A 14,004-nucleotide genomic window follows, 5' to 3' on the forward strand; every position below is an offset into this window, starting at 1 on the left:
CAGAGGCATTTAGTCCATTCACAATGTTCACATATCCATTACTGTCATCTGATGCCAAAGCATTTTTATCCATAAAATGAATGGGGGATAAGGAGAATGTTTTAGTTTCCAATTTGCTGCTGTAACAAGTTACATCAAACTGAATGGGTTAAAGAAACACAGACTTACTCTCGTATTTCTGGAGGTCAGAAGTGAAAAAAATGGGTTGGCAGGGCTACATTCGCTCTGGAGGCTTGTAAGAGAACCCTTTTCTTGTCCTTTCTAGCTTCTGGAAGCTAACCACCTGCTTTCCTTGGCTCCTGGCTCCCACCTCCATCTTCAAAGCAAATCACTCCAACCTCTGCTTCCCCGGTCATTTCTCCACCACTTGCACGATTTCCCCTTTTCCTTGTAAGGACCCTTGTGATTACATTGGGCTTACCCAGGTAATCCAGGACATCAAAATTCATCACATCTCTAAGTCTCTTGTGTCTTTTAAGATAACAGTCCCAGCCTCTGTAGATTAGGGCATTGATCTCTCCTGGCTAACTTGGTGGGTTCTTCGGTCTCTTGTGTCTCTAACACGCCACGAACCTAAAGACCTATTTCTTTCGGTTATTTAAAGAGCTTAGCACTGTGATAGACCCCTTAACGTCGTGGTAGGTTATGTTTATCCTCGAGGACCTCCTCTTCTCGGATGGTTATCAGGGATTTTTTCCGTCTGAGACGGGACTCAACACTAAGAACTGTGAGCGCGAATGGCAGCATCATTCTGTGTTCAGGCTTCCACCGACATCACTTTTCCTGGTAAAAATTTGACCAGCTTTTCTACCTATCTCTGATTTTGTGCTTTGCCAAATTTTGAAAAAAAAAAAAAACCTCAAAAGACTGTCACTCATCTCCCAGTAACCAGGAGTGGCCTTTACATGGCTTGTTAATTGTACCACCGATGCTGCCCCATGTCTGCTGGTCTCTCCACGAATTCCTCACTTTTCTAGGTCCTCTTGCATCAGCTGAAGTAGATGTGTTGTTCAGGTCTGGAAGCCAAATAATCTGGGATGCTGCCACTGAACGTCACGGTATTTCACAGTGATTTAGACCAGCCCTTACGTGGGAGTTAAGCTATTTGCCTTTCCCTGCTTCCCATCAGGTGGCGTCCGCCTTGGGTGACTGCTCCTTACCGAGCAGTGAGACAGCGTCCTACAGTCTATTTGTAGTGGTCCTGCTGTGTTCTCCCCAGGGGTTCGGCTCATTGTGCTGAAATAGAATCCCCCGAGGGTTGAAAAATGCATTCCCCACCCCCATATGCTTTGCAGTTTCGAGGTTGCTTTTGACTGTGCCGTCTGAGACAGGCACTGCAGGAGCCCCGCAGATCTGCAGCCTGCCCACTGAAGCTTTCTCCCCGCTTGTTTCCCAGATGCACCCACTGGGCCTGTGTAATAACAATGACGAAGAAGACCTGTATGAATACGGCTGGGTAGGAGTGGTGAAACTGGAGCAGCCGGAGCTGGACCCGAAACCATGCCTCACTGTCCTCGGCAAGGTAAGCCCCGGGCCCTCCTCCCACCTGCCCCGGTTCTGACGCCGGTGTCCTCCGCGCCCTCAAATAGCCGGGTATGAAGAAGAGGCACAGTGCTCTTTCCTGGCGGAAGTCGTGTGTTGGGGCGGCCCCCCGCCCCCAGGGTGGTCAGCGGCTTGGACACTGGTAGCGGCTGCAGCCTCAGGGTGGCCTCCACTCTCGTCCACCGTGTGGCCTCGGGCAGGTCTCGCGCCCTCAGGGATTCCCAGTTTGTTATTGGAAAACCGGGTTGATCATAGAGATTCACAATTCTTGTCTCACACCGTGGGAGCCAGATATTTCAGAGTTCTGAGATTTTGGGGGGTTTCGAAAGGCGCTCAGGTGCACATGTTTTGTATTGAGGAGACGTGGGGCCGCCCTCAGTAACCAAGCACATGCAAAGTGTGTAGCTGCCGGCACAGATATTCACATTTAGTGGCACAGCTGGAATCTAAACAGCCCAGTGTTAGTTCAGGGCCCTGATATTTTGCTGCCAGCTGAGTTATGGAAAAGCCTGGGGGTTGTGGAGCGTTTTTGGTTTCAGAATGGCAGACAGCAATTGGTCCTGTCTTAGAACTTACCTCACAGGATGGTCAGGAGGTGAGACGGGAGACGAGCGAGTAGCCGAGAGAGCGCTCCAGAAGTGTCTGCCGCCGTGGACTGTTCCGTCCTTCCCCTTAGAAGTACTTTATAAAAACAAAAAGCAACTCTTTGAGGGTCAGCATTACCTCTGGTTGCAGTGTGAGTTAAAACATAGAGATCCATTTATTTTGGAAAACCGTCTGTCAGTGATCTTAAAATACAACAGATGACATCTTGTTTTAAACCGGATCGTTTTGGTAAGAGAAAGGTTTGGAGAAAGCTGCTAGGACTTTGGTTGGAGAAACGGTAGTACAGCCTAAGGATAAGTGTTATCTCTTGGATGTTTTTTTATCTTCTCAGAAGCAGCTGTTCCAGGTATCACGGGGAGAGAACTGGAGAGAACTGGAGGGGGCGAGGGGGAAACAGTCCTGGTTCTGACCTCCTGAGGAGATTCAGTCCAGAGCAGAGTGGTTCTGATACAGGGCACTTGAGAGAGAGCCTTTTCCAACACTTGAAAATGTCCCAGAGGACTTGCCTGGTGGTCCAGTGGCCAAGACTCCACGTTCCCAATGCAATGGGCCTGCATTCGATCCTGGTCAGGGAACTAGACCCCACATGCCACAATTAAGAGTTTGCATGCTGCCGTTAAAGATCCCGCATGCCGCAACTAAAGACCCGGCACAGCCACATAAATAGCTAAATACTACAAAGAAAGAAAGAAAATGTCCCAGTCAGTGTCTCCTTGAAGACTTCTGGCCCAGAAGACCCTCATGGATCTGTGATGTTTGCATCCCACCTGTCTTCTGCGTAGCTTCCAACCACTTGTCACGTTCCCCTGCCTTCTTCTTTAAGTATCTGTTTTTGGCTGTGCTGAGTCTTCATTGCCGCGAGGGCTCTTCTCTAGCTGCAGCGCACGGGCTTCTTACGGTGGCTTCTCTTGTTTCGGAGCAGGAGCCCTAGGGCGCATGGGCTTCAGTCGTTGTGGCACGTGGGCTTAGTTGCTCTGAGACATGTGGCATCTTCCCAGATCAGGGATTGAACCTGTGTCTCCTGCATTGGCAGGGGGATTGTTTACCACTGAGCCACCAGGGAACACCCTCCCCGCCCCCCGCCCCCGCCCCCCCCAGCCACCCTTTTATAGAAGAAGAAGGAAAAACAAAAAAACCCACCCCACAGGAACTATTGCCTGTTTGGTTTACAGTTCACGAAGTCCATTCAATGTGTTTCAGGCGGCCCAGGCCCCATCCTTCACCGTTTAAATAGGTGGCCATGCTGCCTGATGACGCTCGGAGAGCAGCGACCCCCTCGAGAGCATGTTAGTGTTTTCCTAGGAGGAGTGCCAGCTACAACCAAAGCCTGGGCACAGGGCTCTCCTTGTAGGTCACACTCCCCTAATAGAATATTTTCCTCTGTACTGAAGCTGCTGCCCCGCAGGGCTCAGTGGCTCGGCCGGGTTTGCTCTGACCCAGTCCGGTGGGCCTCCACCCGCGCGTCTGTCACGTCTGTAAATGGGCTGGAACAGGGCCCCCTCGGGCCCCACCCGCCATGGTCCCCTGTGGCCCGAGCGCTGTTGAAGTCAGTCCGAGAACCCATCTGCTGCTCCTCTGCCTGGAACAGCCACGGAGTGGGTGTGACTTGAGTCGTGTATGGCTTGGCCTGCCGGCCCGTGAAGCCAGAGGAAATAAAAGCCTTTGACGTATACTGCACCGTTAAGTATCTGTCATGTTTATTCCTTCACTAAGTAGTTATTGAATGCAGGACCTCAGCACGAGATTCCGCCTGCTTGCAAGCAACAGGCCGCCCCCCCCCGCCCCCCCCCCACCCCTTGTCCCCGCCGCCTTGGTTCTGTTTGGAGGGGCTGTGTGGTGGCCAGGCAGTATTCACACGTGGTTAGTGACTGAAATTTGGCTTAACACCCACATAAAATCATGAGCAAAACCACCAGGGCCAGACACAGCAGGGCAGTTTCGTATTTGCCTAAAACCCGGAGTCAGGCCTCTCTCCCTCTCTCCTTCCTCACCTCTCTCCCTCCCTCCCTGTCTTCTGCCCTCTCACCCTCTTCTTCAGTGTCTTTTTTTTTTTTCCAGCTTCAGGTTTATTTACTTTGCCAGCTGCCCTTTCTTTCTTCCCAAGCCCCCAAGCAAGCGCAGTGGCAAGAGGGTAACGCGGGATGAGCAGGGTGGTCCTCACGGCTGGCCCACCACGCTGCGGACACTCGGTGTGGTTTTCTGTACTCAGGTGCTTCCCTCTGCTCTCAGCGGCAAGGGCAAGAAGGAGGTGGGCAGCGAGGACTTTCACAAAAGGAAGAAGCAGCAGCCAAGTCCCCGTGGGGGTGCGGGTGGGCCCCCTCCTCCTCCTGTGGATGTTGAGACTTGTTGAAAACCATAGAAGGGAGGGTCTGCCAGCATCTGGAAGGGCCTGTATGGGGAGGGGGAGACACAGACCCCTCTCCCTCCCCTGTCACCCACCCCCTTCACCTACCCGCCCACGGAAAATGCCATGGGGCGAAATGCTGAAATACCAGAGGAATGTCCTAAATTAAAACAACGTTAAATGCCTCTCCAGGAGTTCAAATAAAGTTTCATTTTAAGAGTGAAAGACATAAACTCATCACCTGGGTTTATTACTGAGTGCTTTTGAAGTCCTCAAAAAAAGGAACACTGTAAACTCAAGAGAGAAAAGTGATTTACGATCACCTCCTTGTAATCTTTTTGATACTGGATGAGGCAAAGGCAGACAGTTGGATCAGCTCGGGGGCTGGGGGAGGGGGTGCAACGTCGGGGTGGGGGTGAGATGCCCCACCCCACCCCCACCCCCCAGAATGCAGCAGGTCAGGGCTCCAGGCCAGACCCCGGGCAAGTCCCTTCCGCTTCCTGGGCCTCTCTCTTCCACGTCATGTAATGAGGCTGTCCTGGGTTCCTTGCTTGTCTGATATGTTGAACTTCTGTATCATATTAAAAAGCTTCCCTTGAGATTCTACCTTTCAGAGATTTCTAGTTGCAACACTAAAAGACTGGCTATGTTACCTGCGAAGATTAAAAGAGAATAGAGTAGACATTTCTGAGCAGCTTGCTTTTGAAAGTAAGGGTCTTCAACCATCTCCAAAGTTGTAAGAGTCTGTGTTTAGGCCCCAGGCATTTCAGCCCTTCAACTCAAGCAGTGTTTATTGTATAAAGCATCCTGTGGGGTAGGTAAGACATTGTGCGTCACCGCATGGACAGCCTCGTGGCAGGGAACACACTAGACCTGCTCAGATCCAGCACAGCCCACCCGGCCCGGAGTCACCAAACACGGAAGCAGGGCAGGGCTCCGTCCCCCACTCCCCACACTGGAGGGGACTCTTAGGGTTCTGAAGCACAGGATCGTCCACAGGCTTGAACTTGGCTCTTGCCGGTCCTCAGGAGGACAGCGGCAAGGTAGCAGAAAGACAAGAAAAGCAGGTGGCTTAAGTCAGAGAGAACCCAGCTTTGGCTGAGTGGCCTCGGAAAGGTCCCTTCAGTTTTTGGAGCCTGTTCTCACGGGGGCTCAGACCACCCCTGTCCTTGTGGCGGGAGTTCTGCGGGGAGCCCCGAGCACTGTGCCTGGCCCTCGGTGGACACCCCGCGAGGGCATGACAGCAGCCCTCCTGCGCTGGGTACTAGCCAAGGGCATCGCACGCGGCGTCTCCTCCCGTCGTCAGGCCGACTCTGGGGCCGTGTCTAGATCCCCATCCTGTGCTGAGGACATCTCAGTGTCTCCTGAGATCAGACGGCTCCCAGGGGCTGAGCTGAGATTGTCTTCCTCTTGCCTCCTCTTGTCTTTGCCGGGTTCTCTGGGTTTAAGCATCGGATGTGCTTCAGTGGTTACTGGCCATGTGAGGAGTGCTGGTTCTATTGAGTAGAAACCCCTCTTGCGCTGTGTTGAGCCCAAGGAGGGATCCACTCCTGAGGTCCCGAGTGTTGTCGGGGAGCCCGAGATGGGGCTGCTGTGCTCCTCCGCAGCTGCCAACCACGGGGCTGAGTGCCGGGGCCCCTCCCCGAGTCTTCTGAGCGTCTGCTTCATTTCACCCCACTCACTATCTCCTTGGTGGAAAATAGGGCCCCAGTATCCCTTGATCCGACGCATCTTGGATCAGGTGCTCCCTTCAGCCTGTCGGCTGTGATCTGGGGCTGGGAACGTGCTGGAACTGCCCAGCTGTGTGTGCGTGTGTGTGTTGGGGGTGGGACGGGAGGAAGATGCACTTGCCAGAAGGAAGCTGGCGGGGGGCAGCGCTGGGCTACTGCCCCTCAGCAGCCCCCTCTGCACCAGCTCACGTGTGCGCTCACAAGCCGCCGGGAGACGGCCTCAGCTTCTCCAGAGCTGGTCAGGGAGACGCCAGTGGAAAGGGCCCGTTCTGGTTCCTGCGCCCGGAGGAGCTGCTTCCTCTTGTCCCGTCCCCGGGACAGGCGGCGGTGGCTGGGAGTGTGGAGCTGGAGGGGCTGTGCGAGGGGGTGAGGTGGGTGGGGAGAATGGGAGCAGGTTCCTCGGAGGGTATTGAAAGCTGCTGGGGCAGGAAGAGGCTCTCAGATGAGAGGGTTTCATCTATGTCCCCCAGGAAGCTGGGAGCCACTGAAGGTTTGTGGGGGCGTTCGCTTGGCAGTGGTGTCTGGGTCTAGGGAGAGGGTCAGTCAGTTGCCATGCTGGCGGATGTTTCCTGAGCTGAGTGGGCCCAGACACCAAGGCTTTGGGAGCGCTGATGAGGCTCTAGCCGATGCCGTTGACCTCGCGTTCGCCCTCAGATCTCCCAGCTCTCCACCCAGCCTCTCCTGTTCCCACCTGCGGTGACTGCCTGGCCAAGCACCGCAGGCAGACGCTGCTGGGAACCACCATCCCGTGAGACTGAGCTCCGGGAAACCCAGGGGTGAGGGGTCGGTGGACAGAACCCCACGTCCAGCCCTTGGGGTGTTTCTTGGTAACTTCTTCTAGAGAACAAGTCCCTTGGTGCCCAAAGCGGCTGCAAGACAGAAAACAGAATCAAAGGAATTCCTGTTTTTAAGATGGCTGGGAGGAGCGGGAACGTGTAACGGTTAAGATTTGGGTTTAGTCACCAAACTAACCTGAATTTAAAGCCCAGTTCCAGCCCCCAGATCCACGTGGCCTGGGATGATCACCAAACCTCTCTGCCCGATTCCACCTTCCTGAGACAGGAGGGACTGCAGGGGAAAGTGTATGTTGGGTTCACGCACAGCCAGAGACACAAATCAACTAGCAGCTCTTGGTGCCCAAGTTCCCTTCCTTTCTCCCTCCCCGCTTCCCTTATTTTTTTTTTCCCCCTGCTTCCCTTATTATCCTTCAGTTGCTTTCAGCACTCACAGTGCCGTTACTTAAGTAGTCAAATCCTTAGAGACAGAAGTAGAGTGGTGGTTGCCAGGGCTGCGGGGAGGAGAGGATGAGGAATTAGTGTTTAACGGGGCCAGGGTTTCAGAGAGGGGGTGGAAGAGTTCTGGAGATGAATGGTGGGGGGCGGACAGGGGGCGGGGGTCATCGTACCCTCCTCATCCAGGGTTCGGTCACAGGTGGGTGTCCCATGCAACCCTGGGGGCCCTGACCCCTAGGCCAAGCCCAGCCTAGCGCCCCTGGGAATGAGATCCCTGGCTGCATCTCAAGAGCCAAAGGAAGGTACTGGCCGACTGGAGCAGGGTCTCAGAGCAGCCACCCCTATCCCGGGCGCTGATGGGAAGTAAGTGTGAACTTTGCCACATACCTGACCTCAGGGCACTGTGACTACACCGCTCATTGCCATGGTATCCCCAGAAGTACCTGTGTTTGGGACATGTACCTGTGTCACACCTTCCCAGAGCATGTCACCTGGGACCTCTTATTGCAGTGATTCTGACCTGGGGTGGGGGTGGGGGCAGGAAAACGCGTGCACGCATACACCCCCTCCCTAAGGTCATCTGGCAGTATCAGGAGACATGTTTGGTTTTAAGACAAATATCCAGGAGGGGGTGGGGGTGGGGGTGCTGCTGGCATCCAGCATGTGGAAGCCAGGGATGCTGCTTTGCTGCTCAGCACCCCTCAATGCACAGGCCAGGCCCCCCTATAAGCCAAGTACACTCTGGCCCCGGATGTTCACTAGCGTCACCGTTGAGAAGTCCCGTCTCTCTGGGACACGTGCCGTTTCCCTTAGCAGACCCTTAATTCCCACTTCTTCCTTGACTTCTCTGCCCACTGGCCTCTAGTACAAAGGCAGGTCCGTGGCATGTTGGCTGAATTGCGTGATCAGTGTCAGGGCACGTTTGTTTCCAGGTGAGGAGTGCGGGGAGCAGGATTTGCACGGATGCGTCGTGCCTTCACCACCCGGGCCCCCTGGACTCCTCCATGAGCCTCACCCTGGGCCAGTTCACCTCCCTCTGTCTTCGTTTCTCCATTCCGTGCTCCGTAAAGAGCGTTGTGATGATTTAAAAAAATGACATCTGTCAGTCCTCAGAGGGTGTGAATACTCGGCAAATATCAGTTTCCTCCCCGCTCTAAACATACTCCTGAGATGAGGTGGGTTTCTGGCTGGAGAGGAAGTTTGGAAGGCTCCTCAGATTTATTTTAAGGAGCACTTGGGTACATACCTCCCATATTTGGTTAAAAAGGAAAGCAAGAAAGGAACTTAGTAAAAGAAATCAGATCAGGAAGACAAGATTGGCATGATATGAATGGAAAAAGGAAAATCTCAGGGAATACCACTTTGCTTCTCACGTCCTGTGTCTGGTTTCAAAGTCGCAAACTTTAAATGTGATGCTTTTCTTCTTCACCTAAATCTTCCAGGAACCTCTTGGTTAAGAGGCTATATTAAGCACAAGACTTTTTTTTTTTTTTTAAAGCTAGATCTGAGACATTTTCAGCTATAAAAGGCTAACCGAAACTTTTCTTTGAAATTCCCTGAAAGGCTTCAGGCAGTTTTGATGGTAGAGCAAGTGAATAAAACAAAATAATGTTTCTGGTGGTCTGAGGCTGCTGGCCACCTCCCTGGACTGGGGGAAGCCTGGCTCACAGCACTCCTCTGGCCACTGTCCCCTCCAAGTGAACCAGGCTCTCAATAGAGCAGAGGCCACAAGCAAGGCTGTCCTAGGAAACTGGGGCTGGTGTGACAGGCCAGCAGGAAAGATCATCAAAAGTAGCTAATGGGGCTTCCCCAGTGGTCCAGTGGTAAAGAATCCACCTGCCAGTGCAGGGGACACTGGTTCGATGCCTGGTCCGGGGAGATCCCACCTGTCTCGGGGCAACCATTGAGCCTGGGCTCTAGATGCCACGTGCAGCCATGAAGACCCAGTGCAGCCAAAAATAAACAAACAAATAAATACATTTTTAAAAGTAGCTGATGACTTTGTCTACTTTTGAGAGGCCATGCTGAATGATAAATGAAGTCAGAACCTAGCACAGTAAGTCATGGTAATGTCTATAGAGACAGTCCCAAGCCGGGCGACCTGCCTCTCTCACACCTGGAGACCAGCCCCGAGGCTCCATCTACTCTCTGTTCTCGTCCCCTCTCAGCCCAGGCTGGGCAGAGAGTCCCACTGGGAACAGACGCGGAGGAGCAGGGATGCTGGCCAGATTTGTCTGCTAACTGTGGACAGAAGCCATTTCTCTGCCTCATTGTCTTTCGAGTTCATTTCCTGTATAGAAAGCACTGTATTTCATCTGATAGAAGGTAGCATTCTGCTTTGGTGATCTTAATTTCCAAATCAGACTTCAGGTCCTGTAGTCTAATATGTGTTGTGCTGTTTGAGGCAGTCTTAACAACTGGGATACGGAAACCCTTTAAAACCTGCCTCATTTTTGCTGGTTATGAAAATATTAAAGAGTACCGACACATTCCAGTAGTTCTAAGCACTGCTGGATAAAATAATTTCTAGTCTGCCTGAAAATCTTGGGCTATGTTTCCTCATCTGCCCATGGGATTCTCCAGACAAGAATACTAGAGTGAGCAGCCATCCCCTTCTCCAGGGGATCTTCCCGACCCAGGGATGCGAACCTGGGTCTCCCGCATTGCAGGCAGATTCTTTACCGTCCGAGCCACAGGGAAGCTCATGAGGCACGCAGCCTTCCCCATCACACTTTACCCCATTGCCGATGGATCTGCACAAGCGTGCTGCGCGTTAAGTCGCTTTTTAGTCATGTCCGACTCTGTGCAACCCTAAGGACTGCAGCCCACCAGGCTCCTCTGTCCATGGGATTCTCCAGGCAAGAATACTGGAGTGAATTGCCATGCCCTTCTCCAGGGGATCTTCCCAACCCAGGAACCGAACCCGCATCTCAACGTCTCCTGCATTGGCAGCCAGGTTCTTTACCCACTAGTGCCACCTGGGAAGCCCATTTCACAAGTATCAACTCTTAAATGAATCTCAGAGAAAAGAATATGGAATTTGCTAGGAACCTTTGTTATTTTGGCTCAATGCTTAGAAATCAAATTTTAAAGCGGTTAGCTTCAAAATTTTTTTTAAATCTGTTTGTAAACATAGTAAATTGTTTGTTTTTGGTTTGCTTTTGGCCGTAAAGTTGGATTAAGGGGCTGGATAAAGGGGTCTTGAGTGCCCTGTGGCATGTGGGACCCCTGCCCTTGCAGTGGAAGCTCCAAGTACTATTTATATAACCAACAATTTTCTGGTCCTTTGCTTTTTTTTAAAAGCAATATAATAATTTTACACAATCCTATATTCCTAGTGCCAAGAACAGTGCCTAGGACATATATTGGGCACTTGGTAGATATTTGTTGCATGAAACAATTAGTTATGGATTATTTAAAAACCAAAGGGGGGGGAAGCAAAGGGGAAAATCCGACTTTCATTTTACTCCTTTAATTCAAGTACTGTCAGTCTTGGTGTATTCCCTCCCAGTCTTCCAGGGAATCCAAGTCTGAGTTTTAATGTAATTATTATGAAGGTGTGCATCATTATTCTGCCTAAAAGCTAATAACACGTGCTAGTTATTTGACCAGTTTGCTGTTATTTTTGTAACCTGTCATTTCATTGGCTGCATAACATGACAGTAGAACACGCCATGATGGAGTTGACCCCTAGGGTTCAGTAATTAGGTTGCTTCTGTTTTATTTTTAATCCTCACAAAGAAGCCACACTGAAACCTTTTTTCATGTAAAATGGACATTCAGGGGTTTTTTTTTTCTCTTTGAATTACTCTCTCATGGTAATATTCCAGGAGCAGATCATAGATCAAAGGACATAAACAATTTTTAATCATTCTTGCTGCAAACAGTTGCAAATTGCTTTTCAGGAAAGTTCCCTCAGTTTACCTTGCCACTAGTGAAGTAAGTGTGAACCATTTTCCACAGAAACAAATGCTAACATTCACCGTTACAGTTAATATGTTTCTTTACTGATTAGAAAGGTAAAAATAGTACTTCATTGTTTCCTTTGCATTTCTTTGATTATCAGCAAGCATTAAGTGCCAAGCATCTTTCCATCTACTAATTAAATTTCCTCTCTTGTGAATTGTCTACTCTGGCCGCTTGCTCATTTGTGGGTAGATCTTAATGTAGTTTTTTTTTTTTTTATAGCAATGTATTAATTTCTTGTTTGGAATGTTTTTAAACTGGCTAAGTTTTTAAACTTAGCTTTCTTGGCACGCAGAAGTTTAAAGTTTTTACATAGTCATCACTCCTTCATGATTTCTTCTATTGCTTTTAAAGTTAATTATTTTCTCCCCTCCCTTGCAAGCTTAGAATCATTTTGCCTTTTCTACTGTTTCTGTTATCACTGTTTTTCTTTTAGTATATTACATCCTTAAATCACTCAATTAATTTTGATGTGTAACATTAGGGAGTGGCTAAGTAGAGTCTCTCCCTTTCTTAAAGTTGTCATTTCCTTTGTTTTATGTATATTCCTCCTTTAAAAAGATAACATATTCTGTCCTACTGAAACCTATAGCAGACAGCGTTATCTACTGTCAGATTCTGTATTCCTTTTAGGGCCAATAACACTGTTTTAATTTTTGTTGTTTTAGAACATAGTTCCTGAGTTAAGTAAAATATGCTTGTTTGCAAACACTTTTTTTTTTTTTTGGCAAATTTATTTAGTTACTTAATTTTGGCCACACTATGCAGCATATGGAATTAGTTACTAAGGGATCGAACCCACTCCCCCTTTAGTGGAAGTGCAGAGTCTTAACCTCTGGACTGCCGGGGAAGTCCTGCTTACAGAAACATTTAAAAGAATTAATCCATTGGTAAATCAACAAAGCACAGGCCTGCTGTTGCTATTCTTTAGACCAGGGAATTCTGATTACACCTCATCCTCTCCCACTCAGTAAGTATATCATGAAGGTATGAAAGTGTTAGTCACTCAGTCATGTCCGGCTCTTTGCAACCCCTTGAACTGTAGCCCGTCAGGCTCCTCTGTCCATGAAATTCTCCAGGCAAGAATATTGGAGTGGGTTGCCATTCCCTCCTCCAGGGGATCTTCCCCACCCTGGGATTGAACCCAGGTCTCCTGCGTTGCAGGAAGATTCTTTACCATCTGAACCACCAGAAAAGCCCTAAGTATATCATAGCCCTGCCCCAACTCTGTCAGCGTGGGGAGCTGCTTTCAGAATCTGTTCATCATCATATCCAAGTTTCACTCCATTTCAGCACACATATATAAGTTTTACTAGGAAGTGTATATTGTGGTTAAAACCAACTGCCAATCAAGCCTATTTCAACTTTGAAATGCCCAAGATCTTTCCAGTACCAAAACTTTTCTACCCATTTCTGTTCAAGAAATAAGTTTTCAGATGATTGGACTCTACACAGAAATAGAAATGACTGATCAGGTTGTTCCCACACAAAGGCTTCTTTTTATCTAGGTATAGAGTGGTTTTCTGGGGCTTTCCAGGTGGCTCAGTGGTAAAGAGTCACCTGCCAGTGCAGGAGATTCAAGGGACATGGGTTCGATCTCTGGGTCAGGAAGATCCCTTGGAGAAGGAAATGGTAACCCGATCCAATATTACTGCCTGGGAAATCCCATGAACAGAGGAGCCTAGTGGGTTACAGTCCATGGGGCTGCAAAGAGTCAGACATGACTGAGCACACATGCACGCAGACACAGTGGATTTTAGTATATTCACAGAATTGGGCTACCATCACTCTCTATCAATGTTAATATTTTCGTATTCTTTATGTATTATGGATACAAGTGCCTTATCAGATGTCTGGACATTTTTATCAACCCAGAAGGAAACCATGTACCACTGAGCCGACATCGCCCCTCCATCCCGGACATTCCTTACACATGGACTCATGTAGAGCGTGAACTTCTGTATCTGTTTCTTTTTTGCTCAGCATGATGTCTTCAAGTTTCATCCATGTGGCAGTAAGCTGTCAGCACATCATTTCTTTTTATTGCCAAATAATAGTTCATTGTGTGTGTTCACTGTTTGTTTATCTGTCAGTGTACATTTAGATTGTTTCTACTTTTGGGTTACTAAGAGTGATGCTCCTATGAACATTTGTGTGCCTGATCTTGTGTAGGTATCGGTTTTCATCTATCTTGGGTAGGTAACTAAGAGTGGAATTGTTGGGTCATATGATAACTGTTTAGCCTTTGAGGAGCTACCAAACTATTTTCCCAAGGGGCCGCACGTTCTACACTACTGCCAGCAGTGTATGATTCCTCCAAATCCTAGCCAACACTTGTTATTATCTGTCTTTTTGATTACAGCCGTCCTACTGGGTCTGAAGTAGTATCTCATTGTGGTTTTGCTTTGCATTTCCCTGTTGGATAATGATTTATCCATCTTTTCTATGTGCTTATTGAAAGTTTGCATACCTTTGAAGAAATATGAATAGCTATTCAGATCCTAAGAGTTCTTCATATATCCTCGATACCTGTCCCTTATCAGATATACGATTTGCAAATATTTTCTCCTATATTGGGGGTTTT

At 49.4% G+C, this 14,004-nt stretch overlaps 1 protein-coding gene across 1 annotated transcript in view; it reads left to right on the plus strand.

The window, feature by feature from the left end:
* Positions 1-14,004, plus strand: part of ZNRF3 (zinc and ring finger 3) — a 144,343-nt gene that overhangs the window by 83,195 nt on the left and 47,144 nt on the right. Inside the window, exon 2 of the mRNA XM_020907173.2 lies at positions 1,397-1,522. Coding sequence (XP_020762832.2) covers positions 1,397-1,522 — 126 coding nt within the window. The remainder of the gene's footprint in view (positions 1-1,396; positions 1,523-14,004) is intronic.

Source organism: Odocoileus virginianus, chromosome 12 (assembly GCF_023699985.2).
Source record: "Odocoileus virginianus isolate 20LAN1187 ecotype Illinois chromosome 12, Ovbor_1.2, whole genome shotgun sequence".
In the NCBI taxonomy this organism is placed as follows: Eukaryota; Metazoa; Chordata; class Mammalia; order Artiodactyla; family Cervidae; genus Odocoileus; species Odocoileus virginianus.